The sequence below is a fragment of the Fistularia commersonii genome, chromosome 21, assembly GCF_037954325.1.
Source record: "Fistularia commersonii isolate RoL2024-O1a breed Wild chromosome 21, RoL_Fcom_v1.0, whole genome shotgun sequence".
In the NCBI taxonomy this organism is placed as follows: Eukaryota; Metazoa; Chordata; class Actinopteri; order Syngnathiformes; family Fistulariidae; genus Fistularia; species Fistularia commersonii.
Window position 1 is genome coordinate 1373883 of NC_141304.1, and position 19661 is coordinate 1393543.

Below are 19661 nucleotides of genomic sequence, written 5' to 3' on the forward strand. Positions count from 1 at the left end.
TATTTGGAGATTTTTTCCGTTTTATCTCTGATTTTGGTGGATTTTTCTGCTTTTGAAGAACCCGCGTTTACAAACACCACAGACACCAGAGGGAAAATGACAAAAAGTTAGATTTATTTATTTATAACACAGCAGTTTTCCTCTTCCGCGCCGGATCCTTCCTCGTCTTCCTCCAAATAAAACTCCCTTATGAAACACGACGGACGAAAACATCCCGAAGTCCGAGTAGTAGCAAATAAATATAAATGCACTCGTATTAAAATCATATAAAAGGGATGAGAAATGAAACGTGTGTGTGGGGGCGGAGTTTGTTTTTTAGCCACGCTCACAAAATTGCACTTGTCGACACGGGCGAGAAGAAAAATGGCGGCGGCTGGTAGCCGGTGGAGGACAGCGTCGCAAAGGCAAATACATTTAAAACTATAAACATCCGACGTCCGGTTTAAATTGTTAAATAAGCTCCGCCCCCTTCCTCCGGAACGACCTCCGGATCAACATCTAAAATCAAATCCCGCGGAAAGCGGGTCGGTCCGTCTTTTCTTTCCCTCCGTTAAGAACAAAAAGCACAAGGTGACACGATAATCAGATTAAAAAAACAAAAAAAAAAACAAAGTGCTCGTCAGGGTAACAGGCATCGTAGTGGTTGCACTTTGTGGGCGGGGCTTAGGGGGGGTCAGGTGACCGGCGGGCGTTCCCGCGCGTCGTCCTGGAGGGGTTACTGCGAGGAGACAGGAAATGGAGAGGTTACGCGACTCGGATGGCAGGACGGCGACGCTGGCGTGTGGAGGCGGAGCTTACGCGGTGGGTGGCGCCCCTGCCCTTGGCTTTCCCCTTGCCCGCCACGGCGGTGACGCTGTTGCGACGCGCCTGCTCGTGGTCGAACTCCAAGTCCTCCAGGCGCTGCGTCAGCGCCAGCTTCTGCTGGATGGCCATGCGCAGCAGCGAGTTGAGGGTCTTCTTCTCGTCCTCGGCGGCGGCGAGCTGCCTCTGCATGTCGTCCAGCTGGGTCACGTACTCGTCGCACCTGCGGAGGAGCGGCGGGGGGGGGGGAGGTGAACGCCGCGGCGGTCCGGACGTCGCGTCTCGGACGTCGCCCGAGGTCCTTACCTTGTGGCGAACATGGCCCTGAGGGAGGAGAAGGTGGCGGCGTCTTCCTTCAGAGCCTTGAGCTCGTTGCGGAGCTTCATCATGGTCTCCGTCACCATGGCCTTCTCGCTGTCGTACTTGCTCTTCAGGTTGGCGAGCGCCACCTCGGCCGTCTGCGGGGAGGGAAAGCTCGTCAGCCGGGGGTCAAAGAGGAGGGGACGGCGGAGGCCGTACCTGCTTGTTGGCCTTCAGGACGGCGCGCAGGGTGGCGATCTGCTCCCGTTTGGTGCTCAGCAGGGACTTGAGCTTGAGGATCTCCTCCATGCAGGCCTCCTTGTCCTTGTCGGCCACGCTGCTCAGCTCCAGGTTGGCCAGACGCTGGCGCGACAGCTCGGTGGTGCGGTCCACCGCCTGCTGCAGGTGGCGGATCTGGTCCCGGACGATGGCGATGAGGTTGTAGATGTTCATGGGTTCGGGGCGGTGCTCCGGCGGAGGCGGCGGCGGCGGCGGGTCCGACGCGGCGGGGTCGGACTCGGTGATCAACCCGTTGGTCAGCAGCACGGAGGACTGGAGCTCCTTGCCGTCTTGGCCTCTCCTCACCAAGGCCTTGCCTTCCTTGTAGTAGTCCAGCATGACCCGGTTGGGGGTTTCGTTGTTGCACATGCACACGTGGTTGTAGAGGTTGGCGAGCTCCTCGCTGAAGGAGATCAGCTCGTCCTGGGCCACGTTCAGGCTGCCCAGCGACTCGCCGGCCGCCTCGCTCACCAGCCGCAGCTCCTTCTCCAGCCGGACGATCTCCAGCTTGTCCGTCTGGCTGACCTTCTCCAGCAGCGCCAGGCCGGCCCTCAGCTCCTGGACGTCGGCCTCCAGCCGCGCCCGCTCCTCCTCGTACTGGACCCGGCACTCGTCGTACTGCGCCCGCAGGGTCTTCAGCTCCTGCCTCAGCTCGCCGGCCTCCGACACGGCCACCGTGTACTTGCACTGCAGGATCTCCGGCCCGTTGATGTCCAGCTCGTAGTACTCCCCGTCGTCGTGGCTGTCCCGGTCCTTCTCGCTGTCCAGCGCCGATTGACGCTCCTTACTGGCCTGGAGCTTCCTCATGGCGCTCAGGTTCTCCGTGAGCCTGCTGACCGTCTCCTTCTGCTCCGACACCGTCCCGTAGGCCTGCTCCAGCTGCTTCTGGCTCTCCTGCAGCGAGCCGATGAGGGCCGCCTTCTCGCGCTCCACCTGACGGGAGACGTTCTGTCGGTTTCGCCTCAAAGTCGGACGAGAGAATCGGAAGCGACTGGATTTCTACGGAGGTGCGGATGAACCTTGACTTCCGAGTTTTACGAGTGGATTTTTTTGTTTTTGTTTTGTTCAACACCAACATGGCCGCCGCCGGCTGGAAGTGGCGTTCGGAGACAGTGGGACGCGCCACGCACGACTAGCGAGCCCGGAGAGAATCACAGAGCGAGGTGCGTGATGGTTTTAATTTAGCCATAAGCTATGTTTAGCATAGCATTGTAGCATCAAGCGAGTCGCCGGTAAGTTCAGGACAGAGGAACGAATGAAAAACTCTTCGAGGTTCAAACGCTTCTAGAACTAAAATATTATTTCTTTATATTCTCTTGTATCATGCGGTACCGTCTCTATGGTATTTGTTGTTTATAAACGTACATTTTTCATATTTAAAATCCACGCCACAAAACCGGTACTGGAACCATCATTTCCGGACTTTAAGCCGCTACTTTTTTCCTGCGCTTTGAACGCTGCGGCTTTAACAACGATGCGGCTAATTTATGGATTTATTTTGGTGCTGACGAGATTCAAAACGTTTAGCCCGGTCACATCGGGCCGATGAAACACCGACGCCAAAGAAGAGGATAGAAAATGGATGCGTGGATGGACTTTTCCCTGTCTTACTTATTTTTCATCTTTTTACTCAGCTGTGTCACAGCCACTGTTTGGGAAAGAGCATTTCTAGTTTGTATTTACTTAAAAGTTGAAATGTTTCTGTGTAAATAGCCTATGTTACAACGTGCGTCTTACAGACAAGTGCGGCCTTAATATGTACACATATGTATATTTTATTATTTTTAGTTGGTACGGCTTATATTCAGGTGCGCTCAATAGTCCAGAAACGACGGTGTTTAAGATTCATTTTAACGAGAACATTTAATTCAAGTAATATTTGAGCATTTTTACTTCTGAGCAGGGAAACAATGGCGATCCCGAGTCGACCGCATTTCACGTCCGACCCCCGCGGCCGCGGTTTCCTACCTGGAGAAGCTGCTGCTTCAGCTTCTGGATCTCCGAGATGTTGAGCTCGCTCAGCAGGTCGTCCACCAAGCTGGGCGCCGGCTTGAAGGACTCCCCTCTCTTGAGCGCCGCCGACTTGCCGTCGTCGTCGCCCGTTTTCAGCAGGCCGTTCTCGAAGCCCCGGATGAGATCGTCGTTGTCGGGCTCGCCGGCGGCCGAGGGGTCGTCGTGGGCTTTCAGGTTGTCGAAGGAGACGTTGAAGGAGCTGTTGTACAACGAGCCCCCGATGGTCATGTAATGCGACAGCTCCTTGCGTATGGAGGCCTTCTGCTCGCGCTCCGTCTTGATGGTCTCCAAGGCCTCGGTCAGCTGGCGCTCGGCGATCTCCCTCAGGCGCATGGCGTCCTCCAGCTGGCTGTGGAGGCACTGCGTGTCCTCCTCCAGGCGGCGGATCTCGTGTTTCAGGCCTTCGAATTCCACCTGGATAAAGAGGCGGTCGCTCAGCGCTTCCTTCCGGCGGGTCGCCCCTCCGTGACGAAGCCCGACTCACCTGGTTCTGCCTGAGCACCAACCCCTGCTTCTGCAGGGAGATGTTCTCCTCCTCCAGCTCGCTGTAGTCCTGCAGCAGGCGCGCCTCCCGCACCTTGTACTCCCGGATGTCGTCGCGCAGCTGACCGCGCTGTAGCTCCGCCAGCTCCGAGCTCTGCACACAAACGGAGGTACCCGTACCCGCTTTGCAACGCCGTCTATTTGAAACAAAAACATTTCGGCTTCGGGCGTCACCTCTCTCATCTCCAGAGCGATGGACGACAGCCGCTCGTTCTCCGCCTGCGCGCTGGCGATGGAGGCTTTCGCCTGCCGCAGCTCGTTCTGCAGCTCCAGGACCTTCTGCTGGTAGAGGGCCTCCTTGCTGGCCGACTCCATGATGAGCGATTCCTCGCGGCTCTCCCCGTCCGCCGCCACCTTCCTGTGGGCGGAGTGGGCCTGCCCGAAGGCCTGCGGGCGGGAGGGCAAACATCAGGGCGAACGCCCGGAGACAGAGTTGGACGACTTCGCCGTTGGACGACTGTTCCATCGGGTCGCGTTAAGGTGTCGTCCTGCTCCCTCCCAAACCCGCGGAGAACCCATTTTTCTTTTTAAATCGCCGTGACAACGTGGATGAGGCGATGAACGTAAACACCCAAACATCTCAGGATCTCTGGAGCCCAGGGGAGGAGCTGGGTTTGTGGTCCAACATCTGCAGCCTGAGAGACGCTGCAACTTGGACATGGGAAATACTACAGTTCACTGGAAGTGCTTTAACATACGATTTTATTTTAGCCCTGACGTGGACGCGCTGCTGACGTGCACGGTCCTGCGGGGAGGGGGGGGGTGGGCTTCCCTGGGTAACCTGACACCTCAAAACACGGAATTATATCCAAATAAAAAAAATAAAAAAAAATCTTTGTTTATGTTATTGTTTACATTTGTGTTTCTAGAAGATTCCCCAAGTCGGCGTGAGGCGTTCAAGTCCGTTGGAAAACAGAACACTGACCCCCCTCCTCCCTCCTCCGCTCCCTCCCCGGGGTGTCGGTTGATTCTGGACCCGGGGACGGGCTCCCGTGACCCGGGGCCGGACTCCCGTGACCCGGCTCACCTCCTTGAGCTGGTCCAGCTCCTGCCGGGCCGCCTCGTATTCCGCCTCCATCTCGTCGAAGCGCTGCTTCAGCTGCTGCTTCTCCTCCAGCACCGCCAGCCCGTACTCCGCCGCCTGGATCTTCTCCCGGGTGGTCTCCCGGAGCTCCCGGCCGAGGCGCTCCACCTCGGCCCGGAGCCACTGCGGCCCGGCCTCGGTGACCAGCACCGCCTCGGCATACTCCGGTTCCCCCCGGTCCTCCATGGACGTCTCGGCGCAGTTGGCGAGCCGCCGACTCGCTGCCGTAACGGGACCAAGCCCTTCTTTAGCGGCAGAGAGGGGGGAAAAAAAAAAAAGAAGAAGCGGCGAGACTTTTCGAATCACCGCCTCCTCCGTTCCGTCCGCGGCATCGCTGAGCCCACGGCCGGCGTTGCGGTTCCCTCCCCCGCCGCGCCGGTTCTTCCCCCCCCCCGGCGTCCGACAGTCACCGGGACTTTTCGTTTTCGTGGAGAACTTGGGGCGAAATCATCGAAGCCTAGCTCGGCGTGACATTCAAACGGCCGACGGAGGAGGGAAATGTAGTTTTCCAAGCCGCGGAGCTTCGATGCGGGCAACGCACCGTGGCTGTTTGTTGGACTACAAGGACCGGCATGCATTGCGCTGGTGGAGACGGGCGCCGATGACAGGCGCGAAATAGCGCCATCTAGCAGACATATGTGGAACTGCACCCATCCGCGTTTATTATGACTCCGATTCATTGGCATCGATGAATTAATCATTCATTAATGATCATTAATGAATGGATCAATAACTGAATGAATCAATTCTCTGACTCCTCATGTGGCAAGTCACAAGCTACATTTTTTCTTCTCCTTCTGGATTTTCCCCCCGCAGCGAATCACTCCTTCATCAAACCCCATTCCCCTAACCCAGAGGTGAGCAATTATTTTGGCCGGCGGGCCACATTTCTGATTTAATTTTTATGAACAGGATAACTAGGTGAACAAAATGAAAACTGCAATTTAACTACGTAATTTTTTGGCATTTTATTTCAATTTTAAAATCATTAATAGTAATAAAAATGTACCACCTGACATTAATTTGGGGGAAAAAAAAAATCTAAAAGGGAAAAAATTTCTAAATTCAATATCGATTGAAAATACTTTTTCAAATATTCAAAGAAAATAGTTCAGCGGGCCGGAAAAAATGCCCAGGTCTGCCCTGACCTCTTCTCTCACAACATCTAACTTCATGTTCTCTTTCACTCTAAATCTTCTCTTGGTCGCCTTCTGGACTTCCTGCCTTAACCATCAACCAATATATACTCCAGGCTGATCCAGCGTTGATGTAATGTCCTTAAAACGAGTGGACATTTTGTGTTTTTGAGCAGCACATTCACTAGCCCTATGTAATTATTTATATAATTTAGGTGTACAGCAAATATTGCACCCTTGCTCGGACCTTCTTCAAATCTCAAATCCACCAACTGTTGCGTTTCTGTGAAAACTAAAACATCCAAATGACGCTGGTCTTGGTCATGTGATACATGAACGCTAACATCGAAACCCACAAGCCGGCAAAATGAGACCAAAAGTGACATCTTCGGAAAGGGGAAATGGCCCTTTTTTTGTTGACTTATTCTTCCCTGTTCGCCTCTTCGTCCTCATCCCAAAGTGTTTTTGCCCTCAGAGCTCCCGGCTCACACCAGAAGATGCCGAGCCTTCCCGTAAAAACCGCGCGACCGGAATGCTATTTAGCCGAGGTAGGTTAATGCTAACAGGGGTGATTGGTAAAAGTTCCCCTTCAATATTATTCCATGTTTATGATCATCTGCCAAAATGTAAAAAGCTCACATTGCTTCAAATGTAAAGCCCAATCAATATTACTACAAATTTAAAATCACCTGCTCGCTCTCTGTGGAAGAATTATAATACATCACTATTATTATTTAGTCACTTAATTACCGCATTTTCCTGTCCTCGTCAGGGTATCCATGTTGTATTTCAGATTTTTATTTTTTTTGCATTTATTAGTTATTTGTAAATTGCACGTAAAAATGTTATTTTTATCAATTGACGCTTCTGTAAGCGTATGTAAATTGACAATAGCACTTTGCAAAACGTGTCTTCACCTCGAGCTGTTTGTCGAGAAGGCGTCGACTATGTTTTCATCTATTTCTACGCTCCTCAGACGTCTGCTGGGGGTTCTACGTCGCGATATTCGTGGCCGCCGGGTGCTAACGTCCATCCCCCTCCCGAGATGCTATTCATCCGTTCTCCATCGCAGTCGTCACGCTGTCTTACGGCTTTCGCCGAAATACAGCTGCTTAAGGTAAGTGTTTTTTAGTTTTTCTATTTTAGTTTTCCACCTTCCTCCATCTGGCTTTGAATATCCCTTTGGCAGGATGCTGAGGGAGCAACAGCGCCCCCTGTGGTGGGAGGAGGTACTGCACCCGGCCGGGACGTAAAACATCTGTGAAAAACGGTAAACACCTTATTTGTCGAACAGGCGAAGGAGAAACTCTCTTAATTTTCCTTTCGATATCGGAATTGGATGCATGTCGGGATCGGAACAAACAGCAAGTCCGTAGTCAAATGCAGTGGGCTTTATTACACCAGAGCTCGGGTGCATACAAAATCTCATTCAAGCCGAAAATAGGTGTGTGTGTGTGTGCGTGTGTGTTCTCGGTTCCACGGGCGGCGTGGAACTCCTCTCCCACGGCACGCCGGCAAGCACGTCCTGCGTCGGCGGCGGCCGTCGTCACGCCGCTGGCGTCTCCTTGGCGTTCGGGTCGATAGAAACCGGGTTAGCAAAATAAAAGCGGTGACGGGGAGACGCGGAACAACTTTGACCTTCCTACATTTGTTTGATTTTTCTTTTTTTCCTATTTTTTTTTACTATTTCTCCACTAGGCTCTACTGACAGCAGCTCCGCTCCTGTATGACACTGTTGCCATGACAACTACTTTAACACTAGGCTAAAAGAACTACAGGATCTTTTTTTTTTTTTTCGTTTTAAAAAAATGCCGTAATTGAGGTTCGTCGAAAAAGTATAAAAAAAACACCGGATCACGTCCTACGTACGCTGAACATCGAACTAGGGGTTTTTTTTTTGTTTTGGTTTTGGAAACAGCCGTCCGCAACGTCAGTTACCGTGACAACCGATCGTGGGGGGGGTGGGGGTGTCGGGGGGGGCGGGGCTTCCGCTGATTGGCGTCTTTAGCGTGAGGTGATGTTGTGGACACGTGACAGAACAATTAATTCTAGTGTAGAAAGTGTAAACGACACAAAATCACATGACTTTATCAAACACACGGTGGGAAGAAGAAGAAGAAGAAGAAGAAGAAGAAGAAGAAGCAAACACAAACTGGACTGTTTATCTTCACCGGCAGGCATGAGGAGTGACCTATACGTTTGTCGGCGGTGGGAGGAACCAAAGTTACTTGGCGTTGGTGGAGCTGCTGAGCATCTTGCGGACGGCCTGGGCGATGGCGTCGCGGTCGATGCCGCAGATCTTGTGCAGCTCGTGCGGTTTCCCGCCGCGCGGGACGTGGGATACGGCCAGGCGGTGCAGGCTGAAGCCGGATTCGTTGACCATGGCCGAGCACACCGCCTCGCCGAGGCCGCCTGGAAGAGACGCGTCGGACGGCGCGTTGGTTTATTTGAAAAAAACCAAACAAAAAACACACCCCGGCCTTTGTGAGAAATGACCGATATATCGCCGTCTTGCCGGGCGGGGGCGGGGCGTTTGGGGGCGGCTGTCTGAGCTATCTAGGTCACCCGCTTCCCCACGGGCACACACTCAGTTAAGGAAAGCTGACAGCGCTTTCGCATTTGGTAAGTGCACGAGAAAAAAAAAAAAAAAAAAAAAAAAAAACCCCGTCTGCCACGAGTGGCGGTGAAAGTCGCCCCCCCCCCCCCCCTCCTCCTCCTTCCGCCCCGGCCAATGAAATCGCGCCACCCGTGCAGGCCGATGATGCGCACCGATGACGGCGAGCTTCACGCTCCGGTGCTCGGCGGTGAAGTGAAAAAAAAAAAATAGTAGCTTAGCGGGTTTTCCCCTCCGCGTAAGATGGAGGAGCGGAGCCCACCTTCGTAGTAGTGGTCCTCCACGGTCAGGACCCGGCCCCTGGTGGCCCGCGTGTGGTCCATGATGGTTTTCACGTCCAGCGGCTTGACGGTGAAGGGGTCGATGACCCTGACGGAGATCCTCTCTGCGGGGAGAGGTTTGTGATTCGGAGCAAAGATGGCGGAAGCTGCTAAAGAAAAAAAAAAAAAGCGGGGTTACCTTTCTTGAGATGCTCGGCGGCGGCGAGAGCCTCGTGGAGGTTGACGCCAGCGGCCACCACCGTCACCTGGTCGTCCTTGTTCTGGTAAACCACCTGAGGCAGAGGGGGGAGGAGTCACCTGGACGCAGGTGTGTGTCCTGCCTCCTCAGCCAATCAGCGTCAGGGTCCCACTCAACCCACTTTCCTATTAGCTTTGACATGCTAGTTGCTAAACGCTAGTAGCATCCTCTTTGTCGTCCCCGGAGAAACCCCTCGTTTTCGTATCCGGTCTCCGTCCTCGTACCTTCGCCTGCCCGACGTGGAAGTCCTCGTTGCTGCTGTAGACGACGGCGCTGTCCTGGCGGCTGGTCCGGATGTAGCAGACGCCCTTGGAGAAACGGCGAGAAGGCTATCAGACTTTTAAACGCCGGCGCGTCTCCGGACGCGTCGCGAGGCCTCACCTTCGTGGAGGCGGCCAGTTCCACCGCCTTCTCCGTCGACACGGCGTCACTCGGGTAGAAGATGGTGGCGGTGGGAAGCGCCCTGAACATGGCCATGTCCTCCAGCCCCATCCAGGCGGGACCTTCCTCCCCTGCAAACACAACCTCAGGGTGAAAACCCGCGCGGCGGTCGACGGCTAGCCGGGGCGTTAGCGTGAGCGTGCAGGGGTGCGCGGAAGGTGAGATTAGCGTGCAGTGTACCTGAGGAACCCTGAAAGCCTCCAGGAGGGGGGAGAAGGGGAAGGGCTAGGCGCTAGCTGGGGGGGTGAGACGGGTGAGGAAATCACAGGATTAGAAGGCGAAGGACGCGGGTGCAGGGGCGAGAAGAAAAAAAACCAAGACGCGAGGTGGCGAGGGACGCGGCGAGGAAAGGGGCTCACCGGTGGAGAGTCCGCAGTGGGAGCCGCACAGGTTGATGTTGCTGTCGGAGAGCGCCGCCATGCGCAGCTGGTCGTAAGCGCGCGTGAAGAAGGACGCCAGCGTGCTGGCGAACACCACGTTCCTCTCGCGGGCGGCGCAGCCCATGGCGACGCTGACCTGCGGGATAGCTATTTGTTAGCCGCGCCGCTAATCCTGCGCTAAGGGGGCGATCCAAGCCGAGATCGCCTGGGGTACCCGTTACCACGGAGACATACCGGTCCGCGCGGCGCCGCCTCGGCTTATCCAAGCATCCCATCTATGCGCGCGCTTCAAACACACACACATGGGAGAAGGCAGAAGCCCAGAGGCGTGGACATCTGCGGCGCCGAGCTCCTCTTTGAACCCGCGAGGACTTTGAGCTCCTCTGGAAGCCGCCGAGCTTTTCTCCCATGTGTGCCGAATCCGAGCGGGGGCCTCCTTCCCCCTCCCCGAAAAAAACCAGATGAAACTATTTCATTTAAAAGCCGCCGGAACATCTGCCAATAAGGATGGCCCGTTCTTCCGTCGATCATCCAATTAGAAATCGGTTCTCCGTTCTCCCGCGGTGAGCCAGATGGTCGTGCGATATTTCATATTTTATCGCTCCCCGTCTGAACCTACGTACCATGTTCTGCTGGGCGATGTAACACTCCACGAAGCGGTTGGGGTGCTCGTTCTTGAAGATCTCCGAGTAGGTGAGGTTGTTGGTGTCTCCGTCCAGGGCCACCACGCGCTCGTTGTAGCGGCCTAGCTTAGCCAGCGCCGTCCCGTACGCCTTGCGGGTGGAGATCTTCAGCCAGACGGGAAAGTGGGGGGTCAACCGCGATCCGGGAAAGGGGGGGGGCTCCGAAGAGGGGGTTCTGACCTTCTCTCCCGCCTTGTATCCGGGCGCGCTCGGCATCCTGACGTTCCTCAGGCTGACGGGCGGCGAGTCCTCCACGGGGGCGGGCGGGTACAGGTGCTTGCTGCTGCTCATCACCCGGCTCTGCAGATCCTTCATCACCATCTCCGCCATGTCCTTAGGGAGGGGTTTGGCGTGCCAGCCCAGCTTGTCCTCGGCGGCTGAAACGACAGCGTCCCGCCTCCTTTTTGAGCGCGCTCAAAAAGGAGGCGGAGCCTCTCGGATCGACGTCGTTACCCGGGATGCCTTTTCCCTTGACGGTCTTAGCGATGATGGCGGTGGGCTGGTGGCGCGGCTGGCTGAGAGCCTTGCAGAGCTCCTCCACGCTGTGGCCGTCCACGATGATGGCGTGCCACCTGCGCCGGCGGAGGCGGGGTTAGAAGGGGCGGACGGCGTGGCGGACGAACGGCGTGGCGTCCCTTACCCGAAGGCTTCGCAGCGTTTTTGGTATTTCTCCACGTGGTGCTGCAGCGGCGTGTCGTCGCTCTGGCCGAGGCGGTTGACGTCCATGACGGCCACCAGGTTGTCCAGCTGGTAGTACGAGGCGAAGGACATGGCCTCCCAGACGGCGCCCTCTGACATTTCCCCGTCGCCCAGCAGGCAGTAGACGCGGTAGCTGCGAAATGATTGGCGGCGTAATTAATTGTCTCGCCATATGTGTGTGTGTGTGGTTTGTTTCCAGAATAGCGACCAGCTGCGACATGTTTAAACCTCCCCTCCCCCAACTCCGGCGCCGCTCTGCGGGAAAAAAAAAAAAAAGGGATTTGCGGAAACTGGAACCAGGGGACGAGGATCCGGCGGCGGAGACGCGGTTATTGGGGCGGAAGAATTGTAAGAGCGGAGCGCCGATAGCATCGTTAGCGTAGCCGCGCTATTCGGGTCGTCGGAAGGCGGTCACCTGGACTTGTCAAAGTACTTCCCGGAGTAGGCCATCCCGCAGGCCACGCCGAGCCCCTGGCCCAGGGAGCCGGTGGTCACGTCCACGAACTGCTGCCTCTGCGGCGACACAGATCAGGTGACGTGAGCGAGGATCTCCAACGCTTCCCACCAATAACATCCATCGCCGCCGCCGCCGCCGCCGTCTCGCCTCGTCCCGGCTTACCGGCGCTGGATGGACCTCCGGGTCGGCCTGACACATGCTGAGCATCTCGCTCTCCTTCAGGAAGCCCGTCTCCACCCACATGGAGTACAGCGCCGGAGCGGCGTGGTCCTGCAGAGGAGCAGAAGGGTTCGGAGAAGCCCCTGCATTCGCGGGAGGGTCAAAGGTCAGGGGTCGGAGGTCACCCTCACCTTGGACATGATGAAGCGGTCACTGTGGAAGTTCCTGGGGTCCTCAGGGCGGTACTTCATGGTGTGGAAGAAGAGCACCGACATGATTTCTGCCACGCTGCAGCATGATGTTGGGTGCCTGACACACACACACACACACACACACACACACACACAGGGATGCGAGGTTGTTACCTCAGCGTGCAGCCTTTCTCACGGATCTTCATGGATGGAGCTCCTCCATCCACCCAGGAGGTGGAGGCTCCATCCGTTGGACAGAATCGCATCCGACGTCCAATAATAATTTTAATAATTTTATTTTTTTTCGGATGAAACGGTTAAATTCCAATCGCCTTTTCCTTCGTCCGGCCCTCGCCTTCCGAATCGTATGGAAAAAGCGTGTGAAACGTGGGGGTCGTTCGGGGTCGGCGTCGGGAGAACAAAGGGCAGGACATGTTGTTCCTTCGCCGCGTCGCTCGCTCACGCGCGTGCATGCATGTGTGTGTGTGTGTGTGTGTGTGTCGGAGAAAGCGTATTAAAATACCGCAGTTTCTCACAAGTAAAACATGTTTTTTTTGTTTTTTTTCTGCACGAGGGGGTCGGGGTTACTCACCCGCATCCCGCGGCCGTCGTCGCCTTGATGGAGTTGATCCGCAGGCGGTTGGCGATGTTCCTGAGCGCCTGCACCGTCTGCTGGTCAGGTTTGTGGTAATCCTCCATGGAGGCGGCTAGTAAAGGTCGGGTTCGGCGGCGGCGGCGGCGGCCCGGAGAGCGTCGGTGTCGATGGGGGGGGCGAGAGGGCGAGCGAGAAGCTCTGCGGGTGTGAGAGAGAGAAAAGAGAGAGGGGACGGAGATGAAGCGCGATTTATCAGGTATGTGGACGCATAGATGCACAGGGACACACTGAACACACACACACACACACACACACACACACACACGGGCGGGCGGGGGAGGCGGGCTGACGTGGGCCGGGCGCTGCTGCTAAAATCCGCTCGCTCTCACGCCATTGGCTGCAGGGCGGCGGGGAGGGTGGAGGTGTGCCACAGCCGTGCATGCACGAAATGTGTGTGTGTGTGTGTGTGTGTGTGTGTGTGAAGGGAGGGGCAATTGGGGCGAGGGGGAGGTTGACGCGTTTCACCCTGATTGACTTTGACTCCCCTGTCAAAACTCATCCGTCAAATTTAGCCAATGATCGTTCTTTTGTTGTTTTCTCACCCATAAACAGTAAAATAATGGAAATAAACCCTCTCTGTGTGTGTGTGTGTGTGTGTGTGTGTGTGTACAGTGTGTGTGTGTGTGTGTGTGGGGGGGGGGGGGGGGGTTATTCCTGTTACTTCCTGTTTAATTCAGAAAGTATTTGTAAATACTGATCACATCCGAATGAAACAAATCTAAATTAAATGCAGATCGCCCGGATTAAAAGAAAGAAGAGATAAACAGATTACATTTTAACAGGAAGAAGATTTAATTCCATGATGTTTGACGCCTTTAACATGTTTATTTTATTTTGAAAAGGCACGAATCTACTTCCGGTCTCTTTCCGGCTGCGGTGCAACAGCGCCACCTTGTGGACATTGTTGGAATTACAACACATCTGTCATAAAACTGTGGAAGTGGATTTATAAATTATTTACTTTATTTTTACAAATTAAATGGAAGGACTGGAGGTGATTTAAGTAAAACCAACTTCTCAGTAGTATTGGCTGATTGGTTCTGCAGGAAATCACTCCAGATACTGTACACGCCTGCTGCTTTGTTTATCCCACAAAACATCTAACGGACTATTTTGTCGCATCTGGTGTGAAATAATCCTAATCTCAATCTGGTTTGACTGGAATTCATCCCAGTTGGGGGGATTTTCCCAGGCGTGACGACCTCCGCCGCGGGACTGGCCAGCCATCCAGAGGACGGTGCCGGATAAACGTTATGGGTAATGTATGGTTGAAAGAAAAAGTAAGAATAATAGATATAGAACAAAAGTTAAAAATATATAATTATCATTATTGTTATGATTCAACATTATTTTATTTTTAAATATGATTGTAATGTAGTAAAAAATTATATCCATGTGTGCAGGATGAGCAGTATATACAATTGGTGGATGGAAAAAGTATTGATAATAACATTAAGATATAGATATGTGTATACTTGTATAGAATAATAGTGTATAATAATAATAATAATAATAACAATGTAAAAAAAAAAAAGAATACCTGTGAGTGCAGGATGAGCAGTATATATAATTGGTGGATGGATGGAAAATTTATTGATGCTAAAATTAAATATAGATAATAAATTCATATATAGGTAATAATATCTGTGAGTGCAGGATGAGTGGTCTAGGTCATGCATTGTTGATGGTAAAAATATAATAATCCTTATTGTTATTATTGATAATCATTATTTTATATTAAAATATTATTGTAAGTGTAATTTAATAAAAAGCAATAATAACATAAGTCAGTCCAGGATGGGTAGTACATGAAATCATCATTTTTATTTTTGTTGTTGTTTTCATAGAAACATATTACCCGAGAACCTGAGTGCAAAATAGGCAAATGGTGTAAGGATGGGAAAAATATTATTATCGTAATTGTAATAATAAGCAGGATAAGTATGAATGGAAAAGCATTAATAACGATAGTAAAAAAATTAAAGTAATCATTATTATTTTAAAAAATATATATTTTACAATATTATTGCAATTTTAATTTCATTTTTTTTTTTATAATAATGATATCCGTTATTGCAGGTTGTGCATTAAAAAATGGATGGATGGATGGATGGAAAAGATATTGACAATAATATTAAATATAGATATGTGTATACTCGTTGATGATAATAATAATAATAATAATAATAATAATAATAATAATAAACCAGGGTGTGTGGGTGTGGGGGTTCTCTTGCCTCCTGTGGAGATGTTGAGCAGAGACAGATGCTCCCATTTGATGGACGTGTCCCCCCTCAAACCGAAGTGGTACAGTCCGGAATCCTCCATTGGACTGGATGAGGGGTTACATCGACCTGTCCAATGACCTTCTTGATCCAATTTACTTCACCTCACACGTGAGGTTGAAATATATTGACAATAAAAAATCGATAACACCGATTCCACCCTGAAATGTAAGAATATTTTAACGAAACACTTTCTTTGTTTGGAATCGTCAAGCAGAAGCTGTAATCTCAACTTTCACCACTAGATGGCGCTGTTTCACCGTGGTTGAGACCATCACTATTATTCTGGATGGGGGAGGCAAGTGAGCAACATCATTTTTAAATCAATTAAATTAGGATTATTTTTGGCTTTATCTCATTTTAGGATTTTCTTAAAGATTTGAAACTGTCACTCGCACAAAAGAAGAAGAAGGAGAAAAATGCCAGCATGACCTCCTGCTGTGGGTTATTCTTAGGATTTAGGCCACCATCTTTACTTCTTCGCCGCCGTTGCATGACAGATGATTGGATGGAAAGTGGGCGGAGCTTCAGGGCGGGTCACATGACCTCCACCTCTGCGCTGACAGCATCTCCCCCCCCCCCTCACTTCCTGCATCTCCTGGTTCCATCCACGTTATGTCCTTCTCCCGGTCTCCGGCGGCTCCTCCGGGCCCCCGGCTTCTGTCAGAAGAGCTTCTCTTCACCGAGGCCCCACAGGTGCCGGGGCCAATGGCGGCGCGGCGCTGCGGCGCCACGTGACGGCGCCCCGGCCAATGGCGGCCCTCGCGCCGCTGCACACTTCCTGGAGGGGAAAGTACACTCCGCCGATTCTATTTTTAATCCCTGGCAAGAAAAAGCAAAAAAAAAAAAAAAAAATAGTAGTGATGAGGAAAAGATGCTAGCTAGCATCGCTAAAAACATAGCGGGGAGTGATTGACAGGAGGCCTGGGGGTCACGTGCGCGGTGGGTCACGTGCACGCCAAAAGTAAAAAAAAAAAAACAGGAGCTCCCTTGTTCATCACTCCTTTGACACCCATCTCCGAGCTGTCAATCAACCATGAAGGAGGCGGAGCCAAAACACACACACACACACACACACACACACACACACACACACACACACACACACACACACACCTCCACCCTGGATCTGCATCACTTGAGGAGTGGAGCAGGGAGAAGAAACGTGGAGCTCTGGGTGAGGAGCTAACAGAGGCAACTGAAAGGGGGGGGCGAGTGTGTGTGTGTGTGTGTGTGTGTGTGTGTGTGTGTGTGTGAAGCGGTGAAGTTGACGATGCGCTGGGAGAACAGCTGCGCTGCAGGGCTTTCAGGCTCCATCACCACTGCTCTCCTTCAAGCAGCGCTGCCGACACACACACACACACACACACACACACACACACACACATACACACACATACACACATGCACACACACAAAGACACGCATGCATGCGGTATAAACATGCAAAACCACTGAGTGTTGCATCAGTGCACATGATGCGCTGCTGCTGCCGCAACGCTAAGCAGGTTTTATGCACGCACACACACACACACAGACACACACACACACACACACACATATATATGTATGTATATAAATACATACATGTGCAGTCACAGGAGATGATTCCCCTCCACCATGACTGCAGGACACACACGTTCCAGAACCTCCTGCACGACACTGAGGAGGTCCTGGACACACACACACACACACACACACACACACACACACACTCAGGTGAATAATTCAGTGGGATTCTAGAAGGAGCCATTGTGTAAGGTGATCGCTCTCCACCTTCTCCTCTCCTGCTCCCAGAGGAGGGTGAAGGTGAGCAGGTGTGGCGTCTCCAGGTTCTCCAGCATGTTCTCCAGCCTTGGACCTCCATGTTCTCCCTCCTCCTTCCAAAACCAGAAGACTCCGAATTGCTTGTAGGTGTGAATGAGATGAACCATGGATGATGGACAGGCGACCCGTCCAGGTTAAGCCCCGCCCCCTCGACCTAAAGCCCACCTGTGATTGGCTGCAGCCTCCAGAGGAGAACATGCTCCTCTGCTGCTTCTGGTCTGGGATGAAGGTCTGAGGAGAACCTGGAGGAGCATCTAGAAGCTCCTCACTGTTTTCCACTCCCTAGTGTGTGTGTGTGTGTGTGTGTGTGTGTGTGTGGTTATTGATTATCTCCAGCGGTGACCTTCAGCAGGAGGTCCGGGTTCGGGTCAATCCGGGTCCAGGTTGTGGGTCGAGGAGGAGGAGATGTTGCGTGGCGCATCACGCACGGCATCTCTCACCGTGGATCTCCGCGTCCAATGAGCGCGTCCCCCTCCCCCCCCTCCTCCTCCCCCCACGCTCTTCCCGGTGCACGGAGCCGATGAATCCCGCAGAACCCCGCGAGAGCGGACCCGCACCCCCCGCCCTGCGCCGCACCGGACCGGCGGCACCGCGGCTGTCTGCGGCGGAAGGTACCGGCGGAGCTCCCGGTGTAGCCGCTTAGCATTAGCCGCGTTCTCCGGTGCAGGGGGACCCCGCAACCGGATCCGCTCCCGGTACGTTCATGCGTGTGTGTGTGTGTGTGTGTGTGTGTGTGTGTCCAAGGAGAACCGCGAGGACGCCGCGCGTTGATACGGCGGAAGGAGACGCTGCCGCAGAGAAATTAGTCCTTTTTTTTTTTTTTTTTTTTTTTAATTTCATTTTTATTTTTGACGCGCACGCCCGCGGCCCGACGCGAGCGCATGCATTCACGGTGACGCGCACACCGCAGTTGTCGTGACCTTTCCCGCGTCTCCTCTTCGCGGGGGTGCACGGCTCAAGGACTTCCACGCGGTGACGTGACCTCCTGAATTTTCCACGCATAGTTGCACAAAGACGCGTGCGTGTTTTCTCGTCACGCGTTTTTTTTTTTTTTTTTTTTTTGGGGGGGGGGGGGGGTACCAGGTTGAGGAGACCGTTTGACGACGGCAGCCATCACGGTTGTAGTTTTTAAGAGGCCCAACGCGCTGGTTGGGTTTCTTCATCACAGAAGATCCCCTCATCCTTTAACACACACACACCTGCCCGTGTGTGCGCGCGCGCATGTGTGTGTGTGAGCCGGTGCAACCAAAACATTGGACCAAGATACCCGGCGTGGTCTTGCAGGTGGTTTACCGAAAGACGCGTCTTCTGATTGGACTCGTTCCTGCTTCCAGGAAGTAGCTTCTTCCAGGGGAACCGAGGTGCACCTTCAGAGCTTCACTCAAAAGCAAACCGCTGAGAAGAAGAGGAGGACCACATGGACAACACGGGGGTTGAAGGTGTCACGGCGTTCCAGGAATGATGGACTATCAGACGGTTTGAAGCATTCTTCTCCCCGGAAGAGCCCGGACCTTCTGGTCGCTCTTGAGGACCCGTGACCTCAGAGTAGGCTCCGCGTCCCACATGAAGTATCTGGTGACGGGCGTGGCTTCCGAAGTCCACCGATCACCTTTGAGCTCCCATGGATCTGTAAGCATACCTCGCCTCGGAGTTGGAGCTAAACGGTTTGGTTCCAGAAAAGGTCCTAGAAAGTTCCTCAAGGCGCGAAAAGGGACTGGTGTACATCTAGTCTACCCGCTCCCAAAGGGCAACTGACAAGCACCTCGACACTTGGAGCTGAGATCCAAGCTGCCTGGTTCCTCCGCTGAAAGAAACCAGTTCTAGGAACTGCAAGGACTTCCTCAGCTCCCAAAGTGTCACTTCTTACAGGAAGGGAAAAGGTATGTACCTTTTCTAACGTTGGTCTTTCTTGTGTTTCAGAGGCAAAGTATGCCAGCAGCACCAGAGCGTCGCCCCCTGGTGACCCACCAGCTCCTCGCTCAGACGCCCCCCCCGGCCCACCCTCTGGATGCCCGTCACAGAGCCGCAACGGCACCATGAGCTCCAACGGGCCCGCCCCCGACCCGGCCCCCAAGGCCCCAGAAGCCCCGCCTGCCGCTGCCCCAGCTCCGGCGCCGGCGGCCCCTCCCGCTCCCCCGTCAGCGCCGGCCCCGGCGCCCTCCACCATACCGGTGGGCGCGCTAGCACAGAAGAAGCGGCAGCAGTATGCCAAGAGCAAGAAGCAGGGCAGTAACGCCAACAGCAGGCCGCCGAGGGCGCTGTTCTGCCTCAACCTCAACAACCCCATACGCAGGGCCTGCATCAGCCTGGTGGAGTGGAAGTATCCTTTACCTCGTTGACTCGCTGTCAGACGGCGTTTGTGCGGTCGTGGTCGACAGGAAAGGAGCGCGGCAGCCCTTGTTTGCCATCATGCTAGGTTGATGTGCGGGAAGCAGAAGGGGGTTAGGGGGTCGGTGGTGTCGCTCACCTGCGAGCCTCAGACGGGTTTTGGGGGATTGGACTACAGCCGACCAATACCGCCGGAGTTACCTTATAGCACGGTTTTGGACGGTACGTCCGATTGGTCGATTGAATCTGGGGAAGGGTTAAGGAGGC

The 19661-nt window shown here is 53.6% G+C and overlaps 3 protein-coding genes across 6 annotated transcripts in view; 1 reads left to right on the plus strand and 2 right to left on the minus strand.

The window, feature by feature from the left end:
- Positions 1 to 92: 92 nt before the first annotated feature.
- On the minus strand, positions 93 to 5467 carry bicd2b (BICD cargo adaptor 2b). The gene is made up of 8 exons (XM_086168799.1): positions 4964 to 5467; positions 4111 to 4323; positions 3878 to 4030; positions 3349 to 3807; positions 1321 to 2313; positions 1108 to 1259; positions 799 to 1024; positions 93 to 718 (listed from the first exon to the last, which is right to left on the minus strand). Exons 1-8 carry the CDS (start codon positions 5204 to 5206, stop codon positions 716 to 718), a joined length of 2442 nt encoding a protein of 813 aa, XP_086024925.1. The 5' UTR covers positions 5207 to 5467; the 3' UTR covers positions 93 to 715.
- A 2065-nt stretch (positions 5468 to 7532) lies between these two features.
- Positions 7533 to 13213, minus strand: LOC147221921 (transketolase-like). Its single transcript, XM_086169051.1, has 14 exons — positions 12892 to 13213; positions 12300 to 12417; positions 12112 to 12219; positions 11908 to 12005; positions 11434 to 11625; positions 11247 to 11365; positions 10974 to 11170; positions 10734 to 10898; positions 10090 to 10246; positions 9671 to 9801; positions 9514 to 9597; positions 9230 to 9323; positions 9033 to 9155; positions 7533 to 8568 (listed from the first exon to the last, which is right to left on the minus strand). Exons 1-14 carry the CDS (start codon positions 12996 to 12998, stop codon positions 8381 to 8383), a joined length of 1881 nt encoding a protein of 626 aa, XP_086025177.1. The 5' UTR covers positions 12999 to 13213; the 3' UTR covers positions 7533 to 8380.
- Positions 13214 to 17809: 4596 nt separating this feature from the next.
- cacna1da (calcium channel, voltage-dependent, L type, alpha 1D subunit, a) overlaps positions 17810 to 19661 on the plus strand; it is a 48356-nt gene continuing 46504 nt past the window's right edge. For all 4 annotated transcript variants that reach the window (XM_086169056.1, XM_086169057.1, XM_086169059.1 and 1 more), the window contains exons 1-2: positions 17810 to 18695; positions 18987 to 19386. In XM_086169056.1, the coding sequence (XP_086025182.1) occupies positions 19103 to 19386 (284 nt within the window). In that variant the 5' untranslated portion in view covers positions 17810 to 18695; positions 18987 to 19102. The remainder of the gene's footprint in view (positions 18696 to 18986; positions 19387 to 19661) is intronic.

Excerpts from the sequence above, each read along its gene's own strand:
- bicd2b (XM_086168799.1), bottom strand. The coding sequence starts at position 5,206 with ATGGAGGACCGGGGGGAACCGGAGTATGCCGAGGCGGTGCTGGTCACC. Across the intron at positions 4,031-4,110 it reads TCGCTCTGGAGATGAGAGAG|AGCTCGGAGCTGGCGGAGCT; the intron begins GTGACGCCCGAA and ends GTTTGTGTGCAG. Across the intron at positions 1,260-1,320 it reads TCCTGAAGGCCAACAAGCAG|ACGGCCGAGGTGGCGCTCGC; the intron begins GTACGGCCTCCG and ends CCCTCCCCGCAG.
- LOC147221921 (XM_086169051.1), bottom strand. The coding sequence starts at position 12,998 with ATGGAGGATTACCACAAACCTGACCAGCAGACGGTGCAGGCGCTCAGG. Across the intron at positions 12,418-12,891 it reads ACGACGGCCGCGGGATGCGG|GCACCCAACATCATGCTGCA; the intron begins GTGAGTAACCCC and ends TGTGTGTGTCAG. Across the intron at positions 10,899-10,973 it reads GATACAAGGCGGGAGAGAAG|ATCTCCACCCGCAAGGCGTA; the intron begins GTCAGAACCCCC and ends GTCTGGCTGAAG.